Raw genomic sequence first — 25,903 nt, 5'->3', positions numbered from 1 at the left:
TCTGTTGTCTGTACCACTCTGGTTCTACAAGCCACGTTATAAACCTGATATTAGGTACTGTAAAGGATCCCACAGAAGACAATAAGATTAACTTCTGCGTTTTCATCGCTTCCTGCTCTGGCTGCTGTCACTTAGTATGACAGCTGCTTAAATGTACTTCCAAGGTTTCCAGTGAGATGATAAATTCCCTGAAAACAGGAACATCATCTTATACTTGTATGATATAATTCACAATGCCCGGAACATTGCTGGGTGTCTGCCCTGCTATTCAATGAGAGAATAGCTTTAAAAATTCTAATTCTAGGGGAGGGGCCATATGGAGTAGTAGAAATGGTTGGACTTGGGGAGAATGGGAGAGAGAGAGTGAACCAGCTGATTGCTAAGTACCCCTCCAACCCCAGGCTCTGCCAACCTTCATCAACACATGAAGTCAGGGAGTAAAACCAGAAGAAGAGAAACATCAAACCTCAAATATAAAAACGTCTTCCGGGTGGTCAGTTTTCAGTATGATACTTATTTTTGAAGTCATATATTTGTACTCGAATATCGTAGAAACTCACACAGGCCCAGACCGTGATCCTGGTGTTTATAACTGAATCTTTAAGAGTGATTGCTTGCCACAGTATTCCTGCTAGCTGCTGCTAATGTTATAACTATTTTGTTGTGATCTCCTGTAATCTGCTCTTGCCCTATTATAGCTTAAGGTTAATGCAACACAAACAACATTATCTAGACTTGTGTCTTAGGGGCATGAAGTTCTAATCTGGGGTGAAAATGACCAAATATATTGCTTTCTAAACATTATTGCTTTTTACTAGCTCTCATTTTTCCCCATCCATAATTCAAGTTAATGAACATGCTATAAAACTTAAAACTTCTTGTTTGTAAATATATGCCCTCAACTCTTTATTGTCTGAGAAAAATGGAGGGGACAGCATTTCTCTAGTGATAGAAAAAGAAAAAGGTGGACAATCCCTCAGGGATTCTGATGCATCTATAGCAGCACCTAGGCCTTTGGGACGCAGGTCAGCCTGTGAGATGCCAGAGAAACAGAAAAAGTAATTTCCATCATCCTCTCAGAATGAGAAAAGGTGGACTCAGGCTCTTTTTTTCTAGCCACTTGCGATGCCTGGCCCTTATTTTCTTGCCAACGGCAGGAACTCATGAAGATGTTGAGAAGGCAAGAGGTATCTATCATCTTGATTGTTAAACATGAGAGTAAAAAGAACAGCAACAGAGACAGTCAGGAGAAGGGGCGCTCTTGGCAGAATGCTGTAAATTATTATGGACAGGAGCTCACACCTTCGCTGAGATTTTATAGGCGTGCTGTAACAGTGGTTTTCAGTCTCCCTCCTCCCAGCAGCAGAAGGCTTTCTTTCAGCAAACTGAGCAGAACGTGAATCTCGAAAGAAGGTAGGAGGTAAAGCCACACTGCTTGACGCCAAGGTGGACGGCGGAGTCTGCTCTGCCAGCCAGCTTCTCCCTACCCCTCCCGCACCCCCCAGGTCCGCACTGGAAGCACCCTACCTGCAGAGCGTGGAAACACTGGGCTCACCACTCTCTTCTCTGCCTAGTCCACTCGCTTAACTTTGTTTTGCTCGCTGGCACCTTTGAGAGCGTGTTAAAGCTTCTTACCCTATTCCTAGAAAAATGTCCATCCACGTATAATTCTGCCTGCAATCTCAGGGCATTCACGGACCACTCCATCACCATCACTGGGCACTTAAAGTAAATCCCACCAGTCCAGACTTACCCAGTCAGACTACATCTTTTTCATGCTAAGTGAAGACAATAGCAACAAACAGAGACAAAATAGGATAACCTCAACCACCTAAACACACTACACCCAAATCATTTGAAATTCTGTTTGGAATGAAACTGTAAGAAACCTAGTCTAGTTGTAGGTCTGCAGCGATGAGCTGGGTTGCCTTCAACACATCTTATAAGACTTCTTTGGGCCTCAGTTTCTTTAGCTCTAAAAGGATGGGGTTTGACTGAATGATTTTTGAGATCTCTTCCAGCCCTAGTGTTCTATAGTTTTGTGAGCCAAATTGAGGCGAACACATGAAATCGATAGGCCTCTCCGCAAGCGAGCATCAGTTTCTGGTGTTAAGTTTGGATCATTAAGTCCCTTATTTATTTATTTTTTTTAGTCCAGTTATCTCTGTGTCCTTCTTTACCTCTTCTGTCATCTCCATCACAAACAAAAAGAAAATTGATTTATTTTCTTCCCTTTCTTTTTTTTTTTTTTTTTTGCGGTACGGGCCTCTCACTGTTGTGGCCCCTCCCGTTGTGGAGCACAGGCTCCAGACGCGCAGGCTCAGCGGCCATGGCTCACGGGCCCAGCCGCTCCGCGGCATGTGGGATCTTCCCGGACCGGGGCACGAACCCGCGTCCCCTGCATCGTTAGGCGGACTCTCAACCACTGCGCCACCGGGGAAGCCCCCTCTTCCTTTTCTTTGACTCATGTAAAGTGGTCAGCTACTTCCCTGAGTTAAGCTATCTCTCAATAAGTTTGTGCTAGATAGAGGAAAAGATCGTGGTGAAAGGGAGGGGTCAGTGACTGGGGTGCTGATGCAGAAGGGCATTCGTGGAGATAATGAGTAATTGGGGTACGTAGGTGCCCAACTCAGAGAAGTGGGGTGGGGCTAGGACGAGGGAGACCCTAATTTTCAACCTGTCTTCTCTGCCTCCTTGAAATTAGCCCTGTCATCCTCCTTCTGAGAAAAAAAGAATGCCTTGATTTAGGGCTGTCATGTCTGCCCTGCTGTAAACTCCAGTCATAATGATGCTGCTAAAACTGTAATGTATGGAGCATCGACTTTGCGACAGGCACAGTAATAGAAGCCTTGTGGATTTTATCTCAGTCAATCCTAAGAACCACTCTTTGGAAACTGGTGCAGCTGGTCCTGTTTTTCACAGGAGGAAACTGAGGCTCAGAGAGGCTAAGTCAAAGCCAGACAAGCAGCAAACCACAGAGCAAGGCCTGGTTGCCTTTCTCCCACTGTGGTCCAAGCCCACTGGGCTGCCAGTTATTAACTAGTGAAACAGTCATGGGTTTTACAGAGTGCTGTAAAACCACATCTGCCTCAGTGAATCTGCCTGCAGGCAGGTTTATTATTACCGTGCCGCCTCATTTTCTGCAAGTACATACAACTTATGAGATAATTTTTGAAGTGAGCGGCTTGCCTAGAATAGGGGATAACCGTCGACATGCTTTTCAGGATAAAAAAGATTTCTTTTTGTTCTTTTGCTTTTTTAAAATTCATCACCCTGCCTGGCACATTGGAGGAGCCCAGTGAACATGGGGAACAGAGACGACATGGATGTGTGCATGAATGAAAAGCAGGTCATTCTCCAAAGTTTAAATGAACTGATTTCGCATTGGTGAATCCAGAAAGCAAAACTTTGGCATTCCACAGCGGCATGGCTTTATTGTCTATATTGCATGAACAAAATATCATATAACTTTGCACATAACCCTCTAAAGCTCTTGATAGGTTTTTTTTTATATTCCATTTCCTAAATCCCTTTGTGCAGTTACAAGTAAAGTATTGCACCACTTTCACTGGAAAAAGGACTAATTTCACATTGTAATGATTGCACCTGCTCTGTGACAAAAACCTTGATTTTTTTCTAAAAAGCCATTTTCCAACTTAATAGCGCAAGGAAGGAGACTGTCTCTAGGGGAACCGTGACACAACTTTAAAATTTACTCATTGTACAGTTGTCCTTCAGCTCTGAAATGGGGGCAAAATAAGGATGAAGGTGGAAGGAAAAACCATAGAATAACTGAAGGTTATTAATAGCGCGAAGGTCATTAATGACACTGAGGGGGTAAAAATGATAAAGCGAACACAGAAAATCATATTCTGTGAAAAATGAAATAGGATTGCTCTGAGCAAGAAGAAAGTAAGGGGGAGAAAAAGGACAGAGGAAAGCTTTTTAGTGCATTTTGGGGGGGCGGGGAGGAAGGACTGTACGAAATGAGTAACTCTGAATTGGAGCCAGAGAATGGGTTCTAGCCCTTACCAGAACTTCAGAGCACATCCCTTTAAAGACAGGTAAAAATACAACAACATGGTGAATATAACAAAAACGAGGCAGACTCACAGATACAGAGAAGAAACTAGTGGTTACCAGTGGGGGGAGGGGTGATATAGGGGGAGGGGATTAACAGGTACAAACTATTCTGTATAAAATAAGCTACACGGATATATTTACAACACAGGGAATATAGCCAATATTTTATAATAACTATAAATGGGATATAGCCTTTAAAAATTGTGAGTCAGTATATTGTACACCTGCAACTTTCATAATATTGTACATCATCTATACTTCAATTAAAAAAAAAAAAGAAAAAAGGTAGGTTGATAAGACCACAGAGTTAGCAGAGAAGCCTGGTGTCCTAGAGACAGTTTGTCCGTGCCCCAGGAAGAAAGTCCACCGTCAGTTAGTCCGAACACACGTGCCTGATGGTCAGGAGACACAGCATTAGCCAGGGAGAAGCTGCTGGTACAGGAAGCAGGTTGAGCCTTTCTGAGGGATGGCAGGACAAAGCTTTAGATGAGGTGCGTTTCAGCCCCTCTGATGAGGTTTCCTGAGATCACACAGTACTTGCGAATGTCATGGTTCCCCTTCTTGCTACTGTCTACCTCTTTTCTCTACCTCCTTCATCCTCACTGAGAAAGGCATTCATTATTCAGAAGGCAGTAGCACTAGTGAAATGCACATAACTCACGTTGTTTTTGGAAAGTCTGAATGGTTGAGTTTAAATAGAAGTCTCAAAAGAAATAAAATGTCCCACATGGGGGCTGTATGCGGAGTTGAAAAGGTTTCTGTGTGAAATGCTGTAACCGTTAGCCTCTGTGCTTCTGGACTGCCTAGCTCAGACTCCGGATGGGTGTGCTGGTTTATGATGATTGGTTTTATTTTCATATCATTGGAAATAAAACAACAAAACCCAGTGGCTGCCTGAAATGCTTGAGCTCTGGTTATTCAATGTAGCAGCAGTATTCTGGTAATGGGGCTTTTCGCTGTGTCCCCAAATACTGCACTTCCAAGCCTCGTTCCGGTCCTGTTACCATGGAGGGGGATGATTAGCGAGTACAGTGAACCAACGATTAAGTCTTGCATTGAGATGAAAAATGAAAAGATTGTGTCACAAAACCCATTCAGTGTCCACTCGGGTTCCTTTGCCAAAGGCTCTTGCTGTGACCTACTTCTGCAGGTAAGAAAAATGATTTTGCCATCCTTCTATGACATGGCTATGGTGAACTGTTCCCAAGTGCCTTGGTGTAGGTGGCCTTGTGAGGATAAGCATTAATTATTTTAAGACCGCTGATGCATCCCCTCTGGTGTCTATATTTGTCTTCTAAGAGTGCATCATCACTAATTAGAGGTGATCTTGTGGGATTAGATCTTTCGAGTTAGACGAGGATGACTTACAAAATGTGCATGGAAAGCAAACCCATGTAAGCTTGGTGAGCCACGATCATTGTTTTTCGTTTGTTTGTCTTAATTTTATTGGAGTAGAGTGGATTTACAATGTTGTGTTAGTTTCTTCTGTACAGCAAAGTGAATCAGTTATACATATACATATATCCACTCTGTTTTAGATTCTTTTCCCATGTAGGTCATTACAGAGTATGGAGAAGGGTTCCCTGTGCTATACAGTAGGGCCTCATGGTCATTGTTAAGACCCAGACGGTGCCTCAGTGTTCAGAATCACACTGGGAACACTTTCACCTTGTCAATGTCACCACCCGACTGAGTTTCTACATTTTAAATCACTGGATGATTGAGGTTGTCTTTAAGTTTGTGTTTTCATCATGAAAATGGTTATCACCCCATTCTAATTCTTGGATTCTTACGTTACCCCAACAAGCAACCTTTGTAGGAAGCAAAATCACCACGGAATCCCCAGGCCCCTACCTTCTGATAGTTACCTCTTCACAGAGCTGGGAAGGGCAGTGAGGGTCTCTGCCCCTCGGTCTCAACCTTGAGGCTGTGAAGCAGTGCTGGGCAAAGCTGTAAGCAATGTTTTCTAAGCCAAGTCCCATTTCGGCCAGGGTGAGGCTTTGCCCAGTAGCATGGAAGCGTTAGAGTTGAAAATATCAAAATTCCCACTCCGTTTTTAGCTCCATCCTATTAAACATTTTTTTTTTTTTGACACCTCCATAGTAAAGAACTTAGCCTGGAATCTAGTTACATAACTCATTAATTCCATCATTTATTCATTTCAGCCAACAAATATTTATTGAAAGCCTCCTGCGTGCAAGACCCCATGGAGGGATAGACAGAAATTTAGATAAGACATTACTATCCCACATTGCAGGTTTGCCTTTTATGGGGTGGAGGGTGGGTGGATAAAAATGGTTTTTACTGGGAAAACGAACACCAAGTGTCAGCAAGAAGAGGCATGTGGTCCTCCCCCGTCTCCCTCCCCCCACCCCCACCCCCAGTGTCCCTGTGCATGGGCAAGGGCTGTTGAACATTCCATGGAGCTGTGTTGCATGCAAGGTTTGGGAATTAAACATCACTGGGGCTTTGTCTCTTTTGTGAATCCCGCCCTACGAAGTAGCTCCCTGGAATCAGCAGTTCAAGTATTGAATGGATGATGGTAAAGCTGGAGTATTTGAATAGGCCAGAGATGGTGGCCAAAGTGTAAAGGTGCCTTTCTTGTCCACCACCTACCACGTCTAAAACTCTCTTTAGATGTGCCTCTAAAACACATCCAATTTCACTCCCCTGCTGGGCAGCAGATGTGCCCACAGGAACCAGGGCTCAGTGTGAGGTTGTCAGGTTTCCAAAAGAATTTAGCTAATGGGCTTTATTGCTCAGAGAGCTCGCCTCCTGGAGAATCAACGCGGAGGTTAGAGACAAGCACAGAACTTCAGGCTTCTGAGAGTGAGCGAGGGATACAGTCTTTGAGGGCGGTTTTTGCAACTTGGAGTTCTCGTTCGCCCGGCCAGAAGTCGAAGCAGCTACTTCCTCCTGCATAAAGGGAAGGGAAGTAGACGTGCATGCTTGTGTTAAAAGTCAGTTAATTCAAACTTGAGGGAAAAGTTCTTGGTCTGGGAGAAGGCCAGAATGTTGAAGGAGCTCTGCAGCATCTCCACCAGAGGCATTTCTGAGTAATCTGTCTCTTGATTGGCTTAGGTGTACAGGTGCACAGCCGACTCAGGGCTGCCTCCAGACTTCAGTGTAAAATGTATTCTGGGTGCTACTGTAAGCAGTAGGGAATGAAACTCACTGGCACGAAGGCTAATTGTATACAGTTCAGACTCCCCCCGAGGGAAAAAATGTTTTTGAAATTCAACTTTAGTAACCTGAGTCATGAGCTGCTTGTTTTCTACAAACATCAGAGGTAACAGCACCCGTACCATAAACTAGTTTACGCATAGCGTTTCCGGATCCATTTCTTTTTCCACTTAAGCACAACTTTTTACTTTGTACCAGAAATTTCCTGAGATTCAGGGAGAACCGTGGAAATCAGCTGGCAGCTTGTTACTGTGACCTGTGCGATGGCGGGAAGCCCTCACCCAGCTCCACGCCTGGCTCGCCCTGCCGCTGCGTCCCGTGACGTTCGTGAGCTCAGAACCATGGGCGGGAAGAGCGTGGAGTCTGGGTTGGGTGATTAGATGCTGAGGCTGAAGGGCCAGGCGGGCTCCCTGCCCCCCACTGTTTTTATCACCCAGGGCTGTCTGTGCACAACCATATCAACATTTCCCAGAGGCCCAAATGTAATTCCTTCAGGAAGTTTTAAGTGGAGCAGCCCACGGTGTGAGTTTTACCAGTGGGAGAGGGGAGATAGGAAGGGTGTGTTTGAAGGGAGAGTTGTGGAGAGGACTGCCCATACTCCGTCCATCTTTCCCCCGGTATAATTTTTTTGGACGTTTTTATATCAAGTTTTAATTTTTTTTCTCCCCCCTTCGGTGGTACGGGACGGCCAGATTGGGCTGGAGTTGGTCATTGCCCTTTCCCCAGGTCAGTTAGGCTCTAATAACGCCCAGCAGGTTAGATACTGGTTAACTAGTTGTCGCCCCGCCCGCCCCCCGAGGGCAAACCTTGTTAAGAGCGGAGGACTCTGGCATATTTCAAAATGGTTCCTTTTCCCCTCCCCTCTCTGGAAGTTCAAGGGGATTCTTCTCCCATATTTACTGTGAGAACCTGGGTCGAGCCTCTGGAGGTAAATCTCACACAACGGTGGGACCCATCATGACTGGATCCCCTTGCAGTTTTTCACTCTCAGACCGGTGCACACTGAGCGTCCAGCGGTTTGTCGATTACAGCCCAGGTTTCCTACCTTGGCTGCGGCTCCCTCTAGTAAACCTCTCCTCCAGTAAGCCTTGAATCCCGGCCTTGTCCTGTCTCTTCAGTCTCGGTTTGCCCTGTGTCCTCCTCTCCCTTACGGATCCAAGAGCTGTTGATTTTTCAGTCTGTTCAGCTTTTTACTTGTTAGGATGGAATGGCAACTTCCAAGCTCCTTACATGCGGAACTGGAAGTTTGCCCAAGATTTTAAAATTTCAATCAACATTAACTGAGCATGATTTCGATATTGAAATATGTTTTTTGAGCAGTTGAACTCACAGAATTGAAATGTGAACTTTTTTTTCCCCCAGTCTCATCCTGCACCTATATTTTGGGGTGAGGAGAGAGGTTATTGAGCTCTTTTTTCTTTCTTTCTTTTGGTGATAATTAACATTCAATAGGATGTGGAGATTTTAGTTGTTCAGTTTGATGAGTTTTGACCACTGTATATACACTAGGTTTCTCAGCCTTGGCACCGTTGATATTTTGGAATAGATAATTCTTTCTTGTAGGGAGCTGTCTGTTAATCCGTGGCCTCTAGTCACTAAACGCCAGTAGCATCCCCTCCTGGGGGGTGACAATCAAAAGTGTCTCCAGGCGTTGCCACATGTCCCCTGGGTAGCAAAACCACCCGTGGTTGAGAATCACTGCTGTACATACACCCATGTAACTCCCATCCAGAAAGAAGATAACAGATCATATCCATTCCTCCAGAAAGTTCCCTTCAGGCCTTTTTATTCATCCTCCCTCCCCCGAAACCAGTGTCTCTCATTTCTATCATCATAGATTCATTTTGCCTATATTTGGACTTTGTATACATTAAATCGTATAGTGTATACTCTTTTTTTTTGGTCTAGTCTCTTTTACTTAACATGATGTGTTTGCAGTTTATCCACATTATTGCATTTATCCGTGGCTCACTCTTCTTTTTATTGCACAATAGTGGTCCATTGTATGAAAAAACCACAATTTGTTAATACATTCTGCTCTTGATGGATACCTGGGCTGTTTCTGATTGAGGGCTATTTTGATAAGGTTGCTGTGAACAGTCTGATAAAGGCTCTTTGTGGACATGTTTTCATTTCTCTCAGTAGATATCTAGGAGTGGAATTGCCGGGTTGTAGGGTAAACGTGCGTTTAACTTTTAAGAAACCGCCAGACGCTTCTGCAAAGTGGTTATGCCATTTTACACTCCCAGCAACTGCGTACGAGCATTGCCGTTGTTCCGTATCATCATCAACAGCGTCATCATTTGGTGCTGCCAGTGGTTTTTATTGTAGCTATTCTGGTGGGCATCTCATTATGATTTTTATTTGCATCTCCCTGGTGCTCTTTGGTTATTTACATTCTTTTGTGAAGTGTCTGTTGTAAGGCTTTTTATGGTTGATTTGGAGGAGTCCCCGTTACACTCCCCCCAGACCCCACCGCCGATAATAGGTTCAGGTTTTACGGGAACCTGCTCCTGCTGCTGAGGGGCTGGGAAACATTTTGCCATCTGAATACGTTTGCTCTAAATTATCAAAATTACTGTGACGCGTGCCCTTCCATTTTTTCATTTTTTTTCTCTGTTCCAGACATACTGTGAGGGTTATAGGGTATTTTCCTTTAGTGAGGGCAGAAATACTCTTCCTAATTAGCCAGACAAGTTTACAAAACGACTTTTATTGTCTTTGGGACGGACTTCCAGTGCTCAGACTCCACGGAGTGACCGTTCCCCGCCCCCCTCATTCTTCCACAGCTTTGACAAACAAATTAACAGCAGGGACCTGTCCATGCAAGGCACCTTTATCATTCCATGCCCAAGGGACCTCCTTGATCAGCCTTTTTCTGGAAGCATTTTTCTTTTACTCATACAAGAAGGTCTTTACCTAGTTAAAAAAAAAAAAAATTAAGTTCTCTATCTAGAAAGATTCCTTTTTCCATCTAAGTTCTGATAACAGAACTTAACTATTTCCTTTCAGTTCCAGTGGAAAAGGAAGGGCCTCATGATCTTTCCTTGGTTTCAGTTTCTCTCTCTGTTGCTAAGGTGGTATTTTTCTAACCTGTCCTCCTTAGGTAACCAGACAAAAAGGTTCATCTCTGAGTAGTTGAGGACCTGGTTTCTGAATAGGGTCTGAGTGCACTTTGAAAAGGGAACATGGTGGCCCCCAGAGGTGGGTAGCGGGTGTATATGCGTACACATGAGGTAACGTGTCCAAGGAACTTTTTGAAGCAGTAAGGCGCTCAAGTTCTTATCTCCAAATACCATTCCTCACTGAAGGACCTAGGCTTCTCCGGAGAATGGCTGATTCCATGTCTGAGATAAGATGAGGCTGAGTCCCATCCTACCAGAAAGCAAACCAACCAACCAACCCAACCAACAAACAAAAAACCAATATAAACTACCAAGATCATGTCCTCAGGACTTAGGCTCTGAGTTGAAGAGATTCTCGCTAACAAAGATGGGATGATGTGAGCATTAATACAAATAAAGACTGTAGTAGATTAAAGCGTATCAGATGTATTTTAAATCCATGAGTTTATAGTGACACTAAAAACACAAACAAAAAACACTCACCACATTCCAGTCTATGGAAAACCCGGCAGACGAAAGATCTGATCTCTTCAAAACATAAAAATCAAAGGGAGAAAAAAGAGAAGAGGAACTCATGATTTAAAAGAAACTCAAAAGACGTATGAATCCATTGTAACACTACTTAGACATGTTTCGATTCTGATTTGAACAAACACCAGCTGTTCAAAAATTTTATGAGCTAGTTAGGGAAACTTGATCACTGAATGGATATTTGATTATGTTAAGGAATTATTATTAATGTTTTAGATGTGGTCATGGCATTGTGGTTTTATTTTTATCCCAGTCCTTCTCTTTCAGAGACACACACTGAATTATATACAAAATAATAGGTCTGGGATTTGCTTCAAAAGAGTTCTGTGGCAGGGCTTTGGATGAAACAAAATGGCCATGAGTTGGTAATTATTGTTTCTGGGTAATATTTGTGATTTTATTATACTATTCTGTTGACTAGAGAAGATGTTAATATTTGAAATCTTTTATAAGTTAAAAACAAACAAAAAACAGCCAAGTGCCCCGCAGATTGTTGGTGTCGTGGATTAACCGGCAGAAGTTTGAACAGGGAGAGGTGACTGCTGGGGGTGGTGGGACTTGAGTGAAGAGCCCTGTCTTTTTTTATTAATTGAAGTAAAATTGACTTACAATATTATATTAGTTTCAGGCGCACAACATAGTGATTCAATATTTTTTGTACATTACAAAGAGGTGCCCTGTCTTGATGGGTTTGTTCATAAGTTTGTCAAAATGAAAAGATAGTAACTCGCTGATGTAACCAGTCCCCAACATTTTTCTCTCCACATTTGCTTCATACTAATGTTATGAACCAAGGGTTCTCGAGAAAAGGAGTGAGATCGTGCACACTTATGTGGGGTCTTGGTTGTCCCCAAACCCTTACTGAGGGACCCCCAACTGGGCCCACTCTCCTTTTCCATTCATTTCTCATACTTTAGAAAGATGACCTCAAAGAAAATTCGGGGGAATTTTAAAAAATACATTTTTTCTTTTCAAAGAAAATTTTTTCACCCCTAAACCAGTAGAAAATAGAGAACATTTTTCAAGTGTTTATAGGTCTTGTCTTTAAAAATACCAAATGGAATAGTTCTGAGAACACAGCAGACTGTGGAATACTTGGTTATGCTCACCACCTTTTAGCAATTTAGGTGAGTTAAAGACACCTGAAACAATATATGAGTTTCAAAATTTTCTCCACTTCCCATCAGAATGTAGGACATTATTTTCTCATGGCTTCCCAGTCCTTCCTCTCCTCAGATCAAAATTGTTTCTGGGTCTCATCTCAGAACCTCTCTAATCCTGAAAAAATTATTTCGCACTTTGTCGTAAAAGACCCGTAGATATTTGATGTTCATTTTGCAGCTCAGTGAGTCATGATGTTCAGACCCCATTTAGGTAGGGGGAGGGAGGCTTTTGGCTGAATAAGCTTTCCCCATCATCCGTGTGGGGAAGAGAGGACCTCCTTGGGGCCAGTCACAGACATCACAGTATCTCCTACCATCCTTGACCCACCAGAAGAAGAGAGAAGCCCCATCTTACAGATGAAGAAACTCAGGCACGGAGGTTGGGTAACCTGACTGTGTTGCCTCTGGAAATGACATACAGTCTTTCTCCTAAAGCCAGGAAGCCTCTTTCAGCTATAAATTGTGCCAGCTGTTACTTGATTGAAGTATGCTGAAGTATGCAAGTTCTTCAGTCAATCTGTGATGCCATCTCATAGAACGTGCATTTCTGTGGAAAGCTGGCATGGTGAACTCTGAAGGCCAGCATTTGAAGGCAATTAGCTGATTTTAAAGGTTACTGGTATTTCCCAACAAAATATAGTTGAGCATTCGTCATCTCCAAGTATTCAATGCCCCAGAAGCCAGAAGAGTCCAGTCCACTAATGATGAGTGGTTATAAGTCATGTTTAGGTCCATCCATTCACTCCCGCTGCTTTACAGAGTGCCTCGATGAATAATCAGTCAGACTCTTCTTTCTAGTTAATGTTATAAGTTGGATATATTGGGGAGAAGCCTAATTATTGGTAAATTCAGCCAGATAGTTTCATGTATTAAACACCCATGGCTTAGTCAATAATCCTGGGTTCAGAACTGAATTTCCATGGAATGAATTATAGCTCTAACCAAGGATGTGCTGGTTTGAACCACTTGGAGTGCTTTCCGTTACACACACCCTCTCTACACAATCCTGTCAGTGGCCTCTGGGCTCAGAGTTATTTTTCTAGTAGCTGGTGATATTTTACGCTAAGCCATCTACATTCTTCCGTGTGCAGACATTATAGGTTTGCAGTTTTTTCTTCAGACGTAATGTGTGCAATGTCAGTCCCTGTCCCTGGTAGATACTATTGTCATAGGATAGTATAAGCGAGAGAAAGCCTTATGTAAGCCTTGGAGGTTTTTTATACACAATCAGCCAATTGTGCTTCTTCCTTTAAAAATAATTAAAGAAGCATGAATTTATTCATGAACAGCAGAGAAGAATTTATTCATGAACAGCATCTGTAGCAATATTTAAAATACATAAAACATTAACATCTAGTTATAATAATAATAATCGTCTCTTTCAGTTTTTGAGGTCTTGTCCATTCCAGGGCCTGCCAGGCCATTGATGTCCTTTGTCACTAGTCCCCACGGCCACCGGTGGGCAGAACTGGAGGGAGAGGAGGCTCTCAGCTTGGAGGAGTCAGGGAAGGGATTCAGTCTCATCTTTCCCTTGGTCCGAATCTTTGCTCTCTGTACAGAGTACCACCTTCTCACACCAATCTGTCTTTACTTCTCAGCTTCATGTACTCTGTCTCCAGCTTTCCACATCAGTTAGACTTCACCAGTCTGCACTCTCCTCGTGTCTACCTGATTTCCTCTGGCTTCTCGTGGAGCTTAGAATGGCAGGTGTAAAACTTACCACTTTGAACCCTGGGAGCCCTTGATGAGTATGTGCCCTTTTCTGTTCCCATACACTGAGTTGTTCTTAACTTGGAGACACTCCACCAACAGTTTTATATACAAGAGCCCCTCTTTACTTTCCAAGCAAAAAGGAAAAAAAAAAAAAATCACAAAGCATTATCCTCTTCATTGTGCTCCCTTCCGCACACATTTACTATTGTTTCATTTTGTAGTTATGACATCCTCATGCTCCTCCTTTAAAATAAATAAATTACAGTTTTATGAGCCCTATTTCCAGCAACTGCAAATAACAGGCTTAAGAAATAAATGGTATTTATTTAAAAATGGATATATTAGCATGCTTTCCTTTTTAAAGATTCATGTATCTTTAATATTATATTTTCAAAGTAATGTCTAAGGAATAAGTGGCTAAAGAAAATAAGCATCTGGTTCCAATGTGATCCATTTCTCACTAGGCCTTAACTGTTGTTTGATTATTCCAAGTCATAATCTTTTCTACTGAACTGACTAAACTATGCCAATGTAACTTATCCTGCTTGCTAAACTTACAGACAAAAATTCCTTTCTGAGGTTTCAGGCTGGTTTCTCATTTATCCTGCAGGCTCTCCTCACTTGCCGGAAGCTTTCTCTTAGAATCAAGGAATTATTTTGTCTTTACAGGAAGGGCTTGAATTTGCTCTTCTTTTTCTTTCTCCTCCTTACATCTAACCGTAAAGAAGTAATCTGCTTTCTGCTTAACAAATAAGAGCGACTGCATCATTTCAACTGCTACTAAATCTGTTTTAAAATTGGAATATAATGGATTCTTTCTTCAACTAAAGTTACTTGCAATTATCTCTCACCATAATTAGATGGAAGGGAGCTTTGATGATGGAATGAATACTAGGCTCAGAAACAAAGACCCGATTGCACACCCAGCCTTGTTACTAGCTTATAGCAGTGAGCAGAAGTTACTCAGCTTCTCTGAACCTCAGTTCCTCATTTATAATCCAGAGACAATTAAATTAGATATTTAATTCAAGTGGATTTTATAAAGATTTAATGGGATGCTGCCTGGCACTTAATTTCTTCACTGCATAGAAAACATATTAACATTTACTAAAGGGCTTATACAAACTATTAAAAACATTAAGCCCCCTGTTGGTAGGTTAAAAAAAAGGATGTGAATTCACGATTAACCAAATTACAAGAAGCAAACGTTTGGGAGAATGTTTATTAAACAAACGTTTGGGAGAATGTTATTAAACAAACGTTTGGGAGAATGTTTAAACTCATAGCAATTAAATAAATTCAAAGAGCATGAGATGTCATTTCCTTTTATTAAATTAGTACTAATTTTTTTAAAAAAAGATAGGATGCTGGTGGCATTACCAGTTGGTACAGCTCATTGGAAAAAATATGTATCAAATTAGATTAATACTCATACATTTCAATCTAATAATCTCATTTCTGGGACTCTATCCTAAGGGAATATTCTAAAAATTGAAAAAAATTATAAACACGATAGTAACTACTTCATTATTACTTTTTTTTTTTTTTTTTTTTTTTTGCGGTACGTGGGCCTCTCAGTGTTGTGGCCTCTCCCGTTGCGGAGCACAGGCTCCGGACGCGCAGGCTCAGCGGCCATGGCTCACGGGCCCAGCCGCTCCGCGGCATGTGGGATCTTCCCAGACCGGGGCACGAACCCGTGTCCCCCTCATTGGCAGGCGGACTCCCAACCACTGCGCCACCAGGGAAGCCCCATTATTACTTTTGATATTAACAAACCTGGGAACAACTTAAATTTGTAATAGATTGTTATGATGGACTGTTTTGCAGCTATTAAAATAAGAATAAAGACTTACTGAGCAGCACCTAAAAATGTTTATTATGATATTAAAAATATGCACATGTGATAATCAATATGAGGAAAATGCATCTTAAAACCATATGGAAATAGACCCACATAGTAATAATATTAGAGTCTTTGGGGAAACAGGAAAAAAATAATGCACTTAATTTCTTCACTGCGTAAAAAAATATTAACATTTACTAAAGGGCTTATACAAACTATTAAAAAAATTAAGTCTCTGTTGGTAGGTTAAAAAAAAAGGACGTGAATTCACAGTTAACCAAATTACAAGAAACAAACAGATGCTCTCTGTTTTCCTCTTTCTCCAAATCTTTTGTAAGATACTGTTAATTTTAAGATTAAAATTAGAGTTATAATCTAATGTATTCAGTCTGAAAAAAATATTTGTCCAGTGCCTCTTATGTGTCTGGGAAATTTGTTATAGCAATTCTGGGTTTTAAAAATGCCAGAATTTTTTCTCGTTATTTACTCCAGGGCAATAAAAAAAACAAAAAGTTGTGCTTAGTGGACTATTTAGAATAAGTACTTCATATACAAGCTAAGATTTCAGGTGCTGTTATGTGTAACCTAAGCATTTTATGCCAGACTGTCAGCCCAACCCGTGTTAAATATAACGGTGTTGTGTCTCACTGTAGCCGTCTGCTTCGGGACTCATTCCAAAATTAACTTACCAGCTTACTCAGGTCATTCCACTGAGGAAAATGGGATCACAGTGATATATTAGCCATAACATCAGTGTGAACAAGACTTTGAATAACGCATCTCAGAGCGACACTCTAGGTAACTGGATTGGAGTAAGCTACACAAGGTCATTTGCAAAGTATTGTGGCATTATTTTAGTCGAAATTTTTAGTGAAAGAATGATAGAGTCACTCGTAGCTGTAAGAAAGAGTTTGAAAGATCACTTGCACACGTTGCCCAGTTTCCCCCAGTGGTAACATTTTACAGAACTATGGTACTGGGGTATTGACATGGTGCAGTCCTCCCATCTTACTCAGATTTCCCTGGTTGTATGTGTACTCCTTTGCGTATGTGTGTGCAAGTGTATGACGTTCTGTGTAATTGTATACCTGGGTCTGTTTGTGCATCCACCACAGTCAAGACACTGAACAGTTCCGTTGGCACCAGGATCCCTCCTGTTGTCCTTTTATAATCACACCCTCCCTCCTCTCACCATCCCCAACCCCTGGTAACCACTACCTTGTCCTCTGTTTGTGAAATTTTGTCATTTCAAAAATGTTGTATAAATGGAACTTTACAGTACATAACCTTTTGAGCCTAGCGTAACTCCCTGGTGAATCTTCCAAGTTGTTGCATGTATCAACAATTCGCTGCTTGTTAGTGTGGAGTAGGTATCCACGGTGTGGATGTACCACCCTTAAGCATCCATCTGGGCTGATTCCAGGTTTTGGCTCTTAAAATGATGCTGCCATGAACATTCATGTACAGCTGTTTGTGTGAACATAAAGTTTTCATTTCTCTGGGATAAAGGTCCAAGACTGCAGTTGCTGGGTCATACAGTAATTATGTACATGTTTAGTTTTTAAAGACTGCCAAACTGTTTTCTAGAATGTCTATCCTGTTTTTTAGGCATACTCCAAGCAATGCGTGGGAGATTTCTTCTTTACCAGCATATTCTGAAGTCAAATTTGTGACAATTTTCTTTACCTGAACCAAATAAGTTTGCTAAACATGCCCATGTTAAGTAGATTTAGAAAAGAAAACTATATCAGGGCATATCAGAAGCTCTTCCCTCCCACCCCACCCCACCCCCAAAAAAAACCATTCTCTCAACTCTTACTAGACTAGCTTTACACAGTGGGTCAGTTTGAGAGATTTGGCCCCTTCAGTCTCTAGATAGCTCAGTCCTCCTTTTGTAGATGTTGGGCCCGATCTATATCAATATCAAGATACTGCTCTAGACGTAATTTGTTTCTTTCTCCCTTGTTTTGACAATCTTGTTGTCTTCTAGAAAAAAAAATGTTTTTTTTAAAGGACTCTTGGATACCCTAGACCAGCGTCTTCATTTTGCAGTGGCCAGAAATGAAGGCACTGGATTAGGAGTTAGAAGAACTGTGTTTGAGTCGTTCCTCTAATTAGCTGTGCCACTGTAAATACATCAGTTACCTTCTCTAAGTTCGCTCAGCTGGGCAAAATGCTCTCCAACTCTAGCGCTTATCAGAATCACCTGGAGGACCTACAGGAGACCCGTTGCTGGGCCCCGCCCCTGGAGTTTCTGGTTGAGCAGGTCTAGAATGTAGGAGGATTTGTATGAGGATTTGAGTTCCCAGGGGATGCCATTAAGTCTCGTCCAGTGGAATAGAGCTTACTTTATTTTGTATTTGCCCTAGTGTCTGGGTCTCAACATATGTTTGAACGAACAAAGGAATTGTAATGCATGGCATATTTGCCCATTTACAAGACAATTTATGTCAGGTAATAATAAATGCTGTTTAAATGAATGAATGGAAGTGAAAAAAGAGCGAATCTTCATTCTTAACAGCCTTTGACAAAGACCTCAGGGACAGTATTATTAGTAAACACTGGGTAATAGTTCCATTGTTTGCATGTGTACCTAGTTGTCTCTATAATATCTTCATCATTAGGTTAAAAATTTAAGTTTCTTGAAAGAAACAAATGACTGGTTATTTGGTTAAATGTATTGCTTTTTATAGTTTCTCAGAATTCCTAGTATTAAGGACTGTTGAATACATATTATTGACTGCCTGAATTGACTAAAATAAACATTAGATTTGCCTGTATTTAAAAAAAAAAAAAAAAAAAAAAAGTCTGGTCCAGAGATGACACCTTGAGGACCCAGGCCAGATTATGCCAAAGTCCTCTGGGCCCAACAGTTAGTAACATCCCCTCACTTATCCACACCCCCCCCGCAACGCCCCCCAAAAACCCCTCAAGTTTGCTTTCTGGTGGAATAAGTTATGCATTTATCCTTTTTTATTTTTTTTAAGTGACCCAGATATATAGCAGAATATAATACAGTCATTAAAAATGTCATAGAAGAATATTCACTGTCATGGGAAGATTACCACAATATATCATTAAGTTAAAAAGAAGCTACATATTACAAAACAGCATATGCAGAAATGTCCAGTTATACATAGAAAGTAAATCTAAAAAGATACATCCAAAACGCTTAATAGTAGTTACTCTGAATAATGAAGTTGCAAAAATTTTATTTTCCTCTTTCTGTGCGTTTCTCATTTCGTCTGTACCTAATATATTTATAGATCAGTTATGAAAACGAAAAATTACAATGAGCAATACAAGTCTTGATTTCTCTAAGTTTTAATCATTACAGTTAAGAACTTGTTGAATACCAACCAACACAAATAAGGCTCTTCAGGTATGAGATAAAATTGTCCAGGAGGGTTTACAGAGGCAGCTACGACCTTCCTTAGCCCTTTCCCGAAAAAGTGTGGGAGCTCACTTTGTGCCGTTCTCCTTACTTGACAGAATTCTGCACTTACGCGCCTGAATAGTCCCGGCCCCAGGAACACTCGTTACAGCATCTCATCACTGCCTGCGTGATGTTTCCACAGAGCTTTTCCACTGTTCAGCAGTGGGATCCACAGCCACAGCCTCCCAAGCTAGTCCCTCCTCCCTCCTTGACAGCGGGTTGGAAAGTGTTTTACACGGATGAGGCTAGTCTCTCCTTTGGTTGCGTCTCTGTTAGAAAAATTAATATATACAGCTAAAATAGGAATTTTAAAATATCACTGAGGTAAACCTATTTAGATGCCAGAAACCAGCTCTCTGCTATGGAAAGCTCTTTTGTCCCCCACGTGGGTTCGTGTCCCCTCCTGGAATTTCTAACTGTCCTGCTGTCCCAAGTACATTGTCTTCTTCAACACCCATGCTTCTCAACATTATGATAGATCAGGATGAGCATGACTTCCTTGAAATATTATTTGTTGAAATGGTTTTGCTACTAAAAATGTCAATGAATTGATACTGTAGGAAAACACTCCATTTCTGGACTCTAGTGACTCCGTTTCTGAATAAACTTGTTTGATCAGAGGCATGTTGCCGGTAGGGCAGTGCAGGGGTGATTTTCATACCACCACTCCTGTCCAGAGCTGCAGTGGTACCACTGCCTTTCTGCCACGTTCCCTCGTGTACGTTCCCATAGGAATGAGAAACTAAAAGGACTTTCTGATTTATGAGTGACAGTATATTTATTGTGGTGGTACTGTTTAACGTTATACCTTTTAACACCCACCCATATTGGCATCATAGAATTTCCTTTAACAAATATGTTTTGTGCTTGAGAAAATATATTTTTATGTAACACCTAAAGACTGTTGCCATATAATGTTTGCCCCATGGGCTTGCTATCATTAGCGAGGTTGGTGGGTTTGCCTTATATAACCAGGAGCTTCAGGCAACTGCATCAGAAGGGCTTGTTCACCACAGTGCTGTTGTAATAGCACCATCCAACACCAGCAATGCTTCCACAACCCCATTACTCTGAAAGGGGTGCTGAGAAGCTTACATCCAGAACTTTCTTGCTTTGTTGAAGAATAGGCTCAGGACCCAGGAGTTGCTGCTTTTGTCCATGTGTCCAGCCCCATCTGGAGAGGAAGAGGCATCGGTTGTCTTTACCCCACTCACATCTATGTCTTCTGGTACTTCACATGCTGCCCTCCGCTAGAAAGCATAGCTGTGCTTTGCTTCACTGGTTCCCGCTAGATGAAAATCACAAGCTTTTGATTGACCTGTAAATTATCCTAGTGCATCCATGGCCTAAATAAAATACAAGGTAAGGGTTTAAATCCCTTTAAAGACACTGATCCTATTTGCTTTTTTCCCACTTTCTAAAGGCTTTTACAGAATTTGAGTTGGAAGGCCGCGCTGGTGTTTCCTTGGTCTAGTATTTCTGTCCACATATAAGTGTGTGGACAGTGTCCACACAGGCGTTGTCATTTTAGTGGGATAAGATCTTCTTCCTCATTGTATTGCTTCTCCCATCTTTGGTCCTTTGTTCCTTCCTTCCTGTTTGCTAGTAGTTCCTTTAGCAAAGCCAGCATCTTTTAGTGGGAACAAAGTATATCCCACTCAGTGCCATGCCAGGTTTTATTGTCTCTCCTTGCCAACACACTATTCATAATTAGAGTAATAACTGCCTTGTTCGGGCTACTGCTTCAGAAATCGCACTTCCTTTCATAACCCAAGAATGATCCTTTTTCTGCCAGCAGGCATTAGGCGTCCGTCTTAGACTTATTCCAACCTATTAGAATCATCTCATGACTTGACTCTCCCCAACTCGCATGTTAGTGCCACGAGGGAATGCCTTCTCACTGTGGTCTGTGACTGGACAGTCACAGGCACATAGATGGTACTTAATCATCGAATGAATCGAGTGAATGAAGACAGCCTGCCAGCCCAGAGAGAGGACAATCTTATACTATTTATTCAACACAAAGAGTGGAGTCCAGGTGTCATCAGCACAGGCCTGATTGATGCTGAATTAGTGAGTTAGTAAATGGTTTGTACCCCATTGTGATTTAAGACTCGAAACAAATAATATGCTTGAAAAGGTCATTTTCTTTTATTATTTTTATATTTACATTGTATATTTTATTTTGTAAATGAAGTTTGAGCCTAGAAACTGGATTTTGTAATATAAAGTATAAACTTTTTTGCCATGCCATAACATTTATTCCAGACATAACTTTGAACAGGAGCCGTACCTAGACAAAAATATATATTTAAGGAATAGTTTTAAATATTTATTTTTTTAAGTCTACAGTACCCTTTAAAAGGAACATTTGTGTATGGCTATGCTACTTATTCTAAAGAGACTTTTCTAAAGCTCACAATTATTATGAAACTCACAGTTTCCAGTATTGTACAGTTTTATCTGTCTTGTTTAGTGTACCTCAAAGCATTTATGTAGGATTTTTTTTTTAATGTTAATTTTATCTTGTGCAGTCTGCCTTGACAGCATGTCTTTTTATTGATTGAAATTCCAGCTCTATGTTGAGAAATAGAATTTCATAGTATAATTTTGTTAACTAAGATAACGAGAACATTCAAAAGTGTTTAACATATTTGCGCAATTGTACAGAAGCATTATAAACTGAACATTTGGTCAGCCGTTACAGCAGCCTGGCCCTGTTTATGGTAGTTTAAGAAGATTGTTTTTAGATGGTGACTCAAAGCAGAGGCATTATTTTTAGACATTTTCATTCTCTCTCCCCTTTTCCTTTCCCAAGTGTCCAAATCCAGGAGGAGAGAACAGGGAGAGTCAAATGTTACAGCCAACTCCAGAGTCCTGTCTTCCCTGGTTTCTAATAATTATTTATACTTCTGTAACTATCTATTCCAGGAATGTAACAACGGAGCCTGAAGCTGTAGCTGTACTCATAGACTCTGCAAAGCTTTAAAACTTCTTACTTTGGGGAATAAAACTAAAAAGATGAAATACAGAGATTCTTCTCAGTGTAGTAGAACAAAATAAAATTATCCTGTCTTAAAATAAATGGCAGTTAGGGAAAGCAATTTTTCCTGTCATGGACAAAAGCTAGGGAACACAAAATCAACATCTGAAATATGTTAACTCACAGTGTTTTAAATAAAAAGAAGCTAAAATGCATCGTACAATACCTGTTCCCAAGCATGATTGCAGTTTCTTGTTATTAAGTCCTGCAAAACACATAGTGTCCTTGGCAGGCGGCACTATAAAAAAGAACGATGGAAAAAAGAAAAGACGTATTAGGTCAACTTAAATTTCTTTTCTTTTTTGCTGGGGACTCCATTTTGCATTATTTGTTTTAATGAGCTCAGCCTCATGTAGTTTTCTCCATCCTGTGTCCATATTCACAGGCATACCAAAGAAAATAAATCTTTCATATTTGAGACAATAATGAGGATTAAAAGTCCCCCAACCTGTGCAGTTTTATCTTGATCATCTATCTGTAAACTTACCAGGGGAAAAAGCATGGATTAGAAATCAAAATTTCTTCCTAAAACCACCATTGCCACTTACTAGCTTTGCATCCTGAGCGAGCCACTTAGTTTTTCTGAGCTTCTGTTTCTTCATTTGTAAAACAAAGTTTCGAATGCCTGCGTTACCTAAATCACCAGACTGTGCTGAGGATGAAAAGAGTTAAAATAGGAAAGTGTTTTACAGGTTTCAGGTAGGTCCTGTTATAATTCCCATTTTGCAGACAAGGAAAGGCTGAGAGAGGTTAACAAGCTTGTCGAAGGTCACAGAGAGATCGAATTCTAAATTTCAGCATTTTCAAGCACTGGCAGTGTTGATGTTTTGAGACTGAGAGTTCTTTCTTATGGGGAGCTGTCCTGCACATAACTGGTCGTTTAGCAGCATCCCTACCTCTCTACCCACTAGATGCCATTAGCATCCCCCAAGTTGTGCCAACCAAAAATATCTCCAGGGACTCCCCTGGTGGTCCAGTGGTTGGGACTCCAGGCTTCCACTTCAGGGGGCTTGGGTTTGATCCCTGGTCTGGGAACTAAGATCCCACATGCTGTGACAAAAAAAAAAAAATCTCCAGACACTACCAAATGACCCCTGGTGGGCGAAATTTTCCCAAGGAGAGAACCACCGGTCTGTATGGTTCCAGAGCCAAAGTTCTTAACCATTTTTAGGATGACATTTATCATCATCAGTTATTCTAAGTAGTTCCTGGTTGGAATACTCCATGACACAGCAGTTTTCAGAATTCAAAAAGAGATAACTGGGTTTTATTCATCGTCTTTGTGTCTCTGAGTATCAGCAGTGGTATTGGCATCTTGGGAATCTCCCTGTAAACTGTTCTTGAAGAAGCAGAATGTCCCCACGGGGATGCTAACCACCGTGAGCGAGAAGTCAGACTCAGTGACCCCCGAAGTCCCCTTCCCTGGAATTCTGTGATCATTCCCTAAAGGGCCCAGCTGGTCTGTCTTCAACAGCCCCTTCTCATCAGAATATTCATGGGCTCCTAATGTCTGTCATCTGAGAGGCCAGGGAGGGAAACACAAGTATTTTCATAAGCATTCTCTCATTTACTCTTCACAATAAGCCCTTGAGGTTTGCATCCGTTGTCCATAAGAAGGAGTGAGCTCACATCCTTCTACTCTCCTATCTTGTCCCCTCCGCATTCCATGTTTATATTTTGTTTAGGAATCTTAACCTCTCTTCTGTGCCTGCTCCTTCAACTTTGTTCTCATTGCAGAACTTGATGTAAAAACTCAGCGGGAAGTTGATACGGAAACTCAGCAGGGGCCTTTCTCACCAGCACTGTATGAAGAGTAACATCCTTCTGAATTACTCAACATAAAGCAGATGGCTTTTGCCCTGCACGACTCTTCACTTTTCCTATCCCCTTAACAGGGATCATTAAATACATACCTCCTTCAACTGCGTTTGGGGACTTAAGTACCAAATGTCCAAGAGTAGAATGTTTTGCTTCTGCTGCTCACTCTTTCCCCCCAGAAAAGGCCTGGGACGAGCTTTCTAACTGCCCCGTGTTTCTCCATCTTTATCTCTAACCTACATTCCACTCTCTTCCTGGTGCTGGCAACTTCCCAATTTATTATCACCCCTGAACCCTGAGCTAGAATTTTCTAGGTGTTTATGATTGACTTTATTATGTTTGTTTCTCCTTTAGCTAAAACTCTTGAGAAATTCGATGCATTGGATCTGGACCTTATTAAATATAGTCTGAAAATATTTTGTACCTAAGCCTGTATGAATTAAAATGTTTTAAAACAACCGAGTTTTAAGATAAATTGCTGCTGGCAAGCCCAATAAATATGATGCAATTAAAAGCATTGGCATGACCCGAAGAGAGACTGGTATAATTACCAATCGTAATGAGAAACTGGAATTGCCCAGGAGTCTTCGGGATTTGGAATAATGCTCATGGAAGACCCAAAGCAGCCGTTTGAACCAATGGGAAAGAGAACTGGGTTACTTCACGGCAATACAACTTGAGTGTCAATTTAAACTCCTTTTTTCCCTTTAAAATGCATGTGAATTATTTTAACTACTGTATGGTTCATTAAAAAAGGACTAAATCTGCTCCTACTGTGAAATGGCAACGTCTGGCCCGACTAAGAGTCGTTTTTCTTTGTAGACCTGTGAGCATCCTTACCGAGCAGACTTACCTGATTCAGGTTTGATGTGTACTCAGCCATTTCATCACATTCTATAAGGAAAGCACTGTGGGTTTTTCTTCCTTTTCCAGGTGGCCTTTTTGAAGATGTAACTGCGGGAGCTGACACATTCCTCTCCACAGCACGGGGCGCACCGGCAGCCAGCCGTCGGCCCAGTGGGCAACAATTACAGAGACAAGAACCCAGCTACAGAATGAGAACAGGGCATCACAGTTCTGAGTTTACCTGCCTGCATATATTCTCTAAGAGAAGAGTTAACTTGAAACCTTTGAAAAACCAAGGCTGTGAAGAAAGTCATAGTAGCAGGTTGAGAGATAAGTTTAGAATTTACGTCTCTATTTCCCACCGAGAGGAGTATTCAAATATGTGCTGTGTCAGCACCACCTGGAGAGAGAGAGCTGGTGGAGACCCATCTGTCCTGTGCGGAATGCGGCAAGGGGCTTCACTGGTGGAATTGAATGCTAGCTGCTGCAAATCTTAGGACATACACTTTCAGAGAACTTTGCAGGCTCGTATAAAAACATTGTTTTAAAAGAAATATGGAATTTTGTATACCTTATTCAGAGGAGATGCTCAGTAAATAAATGTTTGTTGAATGCATGATTATCAAATTAAAGGGTTTCCCGTTTATGCAAGCCTGTGTGTGTTCCTTTTGTTCTTTATTTCCTTTACCAAATACTGCTTCAGAACAATACATATACCTCACTGACATCCTGTTACAGAGTTGTCTGAGCCCTTGTTTGCCAGAGCAGGTGGTGAGGAAACCACTGAATGAGAATGACAGAGCTGGAGGGGGTCCTTCAGGGCATAGGCCTCGCCCCTCATTTTACAGAGAAGGTTTCAGACTTGTTGGTAATCATACAGTAGGAGCAACTCTGGGACTGGAGCCAAGCAGATCCTCCCTGCCCACTCCTCAAGGGAGGACAGTCTCTGGATTTGCAGCTATATCTGCTTCTCATCAAGCCTGTTTGTTACCAAACTCAGGTTCAGCTGCTCGCCGCTTGAAAGCCAATACTCCAGAGACGAGTGTTGGTTGGAACGGAAAAGCTGTTTTATTCAGGAGGCCAGCAACCTGGGGAGATGGCGGACTTGTGGCCAAAAAC

The 25,903-nt window shown here is 41.5% G+C and overlaps 1 protein-coding gene across 1 annotated transcript in view; it reads left to right on the top strand.

Annotated features, from left to right (window-relative positions):
• Positions 1 to 25,328, top strand: part of UBE3D (ubiquitin protein ligase E3D) — a gene marked incomplete at its 5' end in the record, with an annotated part of 155,820 nt that extends 130,492 nt beyond the window's left edge. Inside the window, one exon of the mRNA XM_082668912.1 lies at positions 24,872 to 25,328. Within this exon, the coding sequence (XP_082525038.1) occupies positions 24,872 to 24,892 (21 nt within the window). The 3' untranslated portion in view covers positions 24,893 to 25,328. The remainder of the gene's footprint in view (positions 1 to 24,871) is intronic.
• Positions 25,329 to 25,903: the final 575 nt, after the last annotated feature.

The sequence above is a fragment of the Grampus griseus genome, assembly GCF_964374135.1.
Source record: "Grampus griseus genome assembly, chromosome: 13".
Classification (NCBI taxonomy): Eukaryota; Metazoa; Chordata; class Mammalia; order Artiodactyla; family Delphinidae; genus Grampus; species Grampus griseus.
Note: the sequence above shows the minus strand (reverse complement) of the source record. Positions and strands in the feature narration are given on the sequence as shown.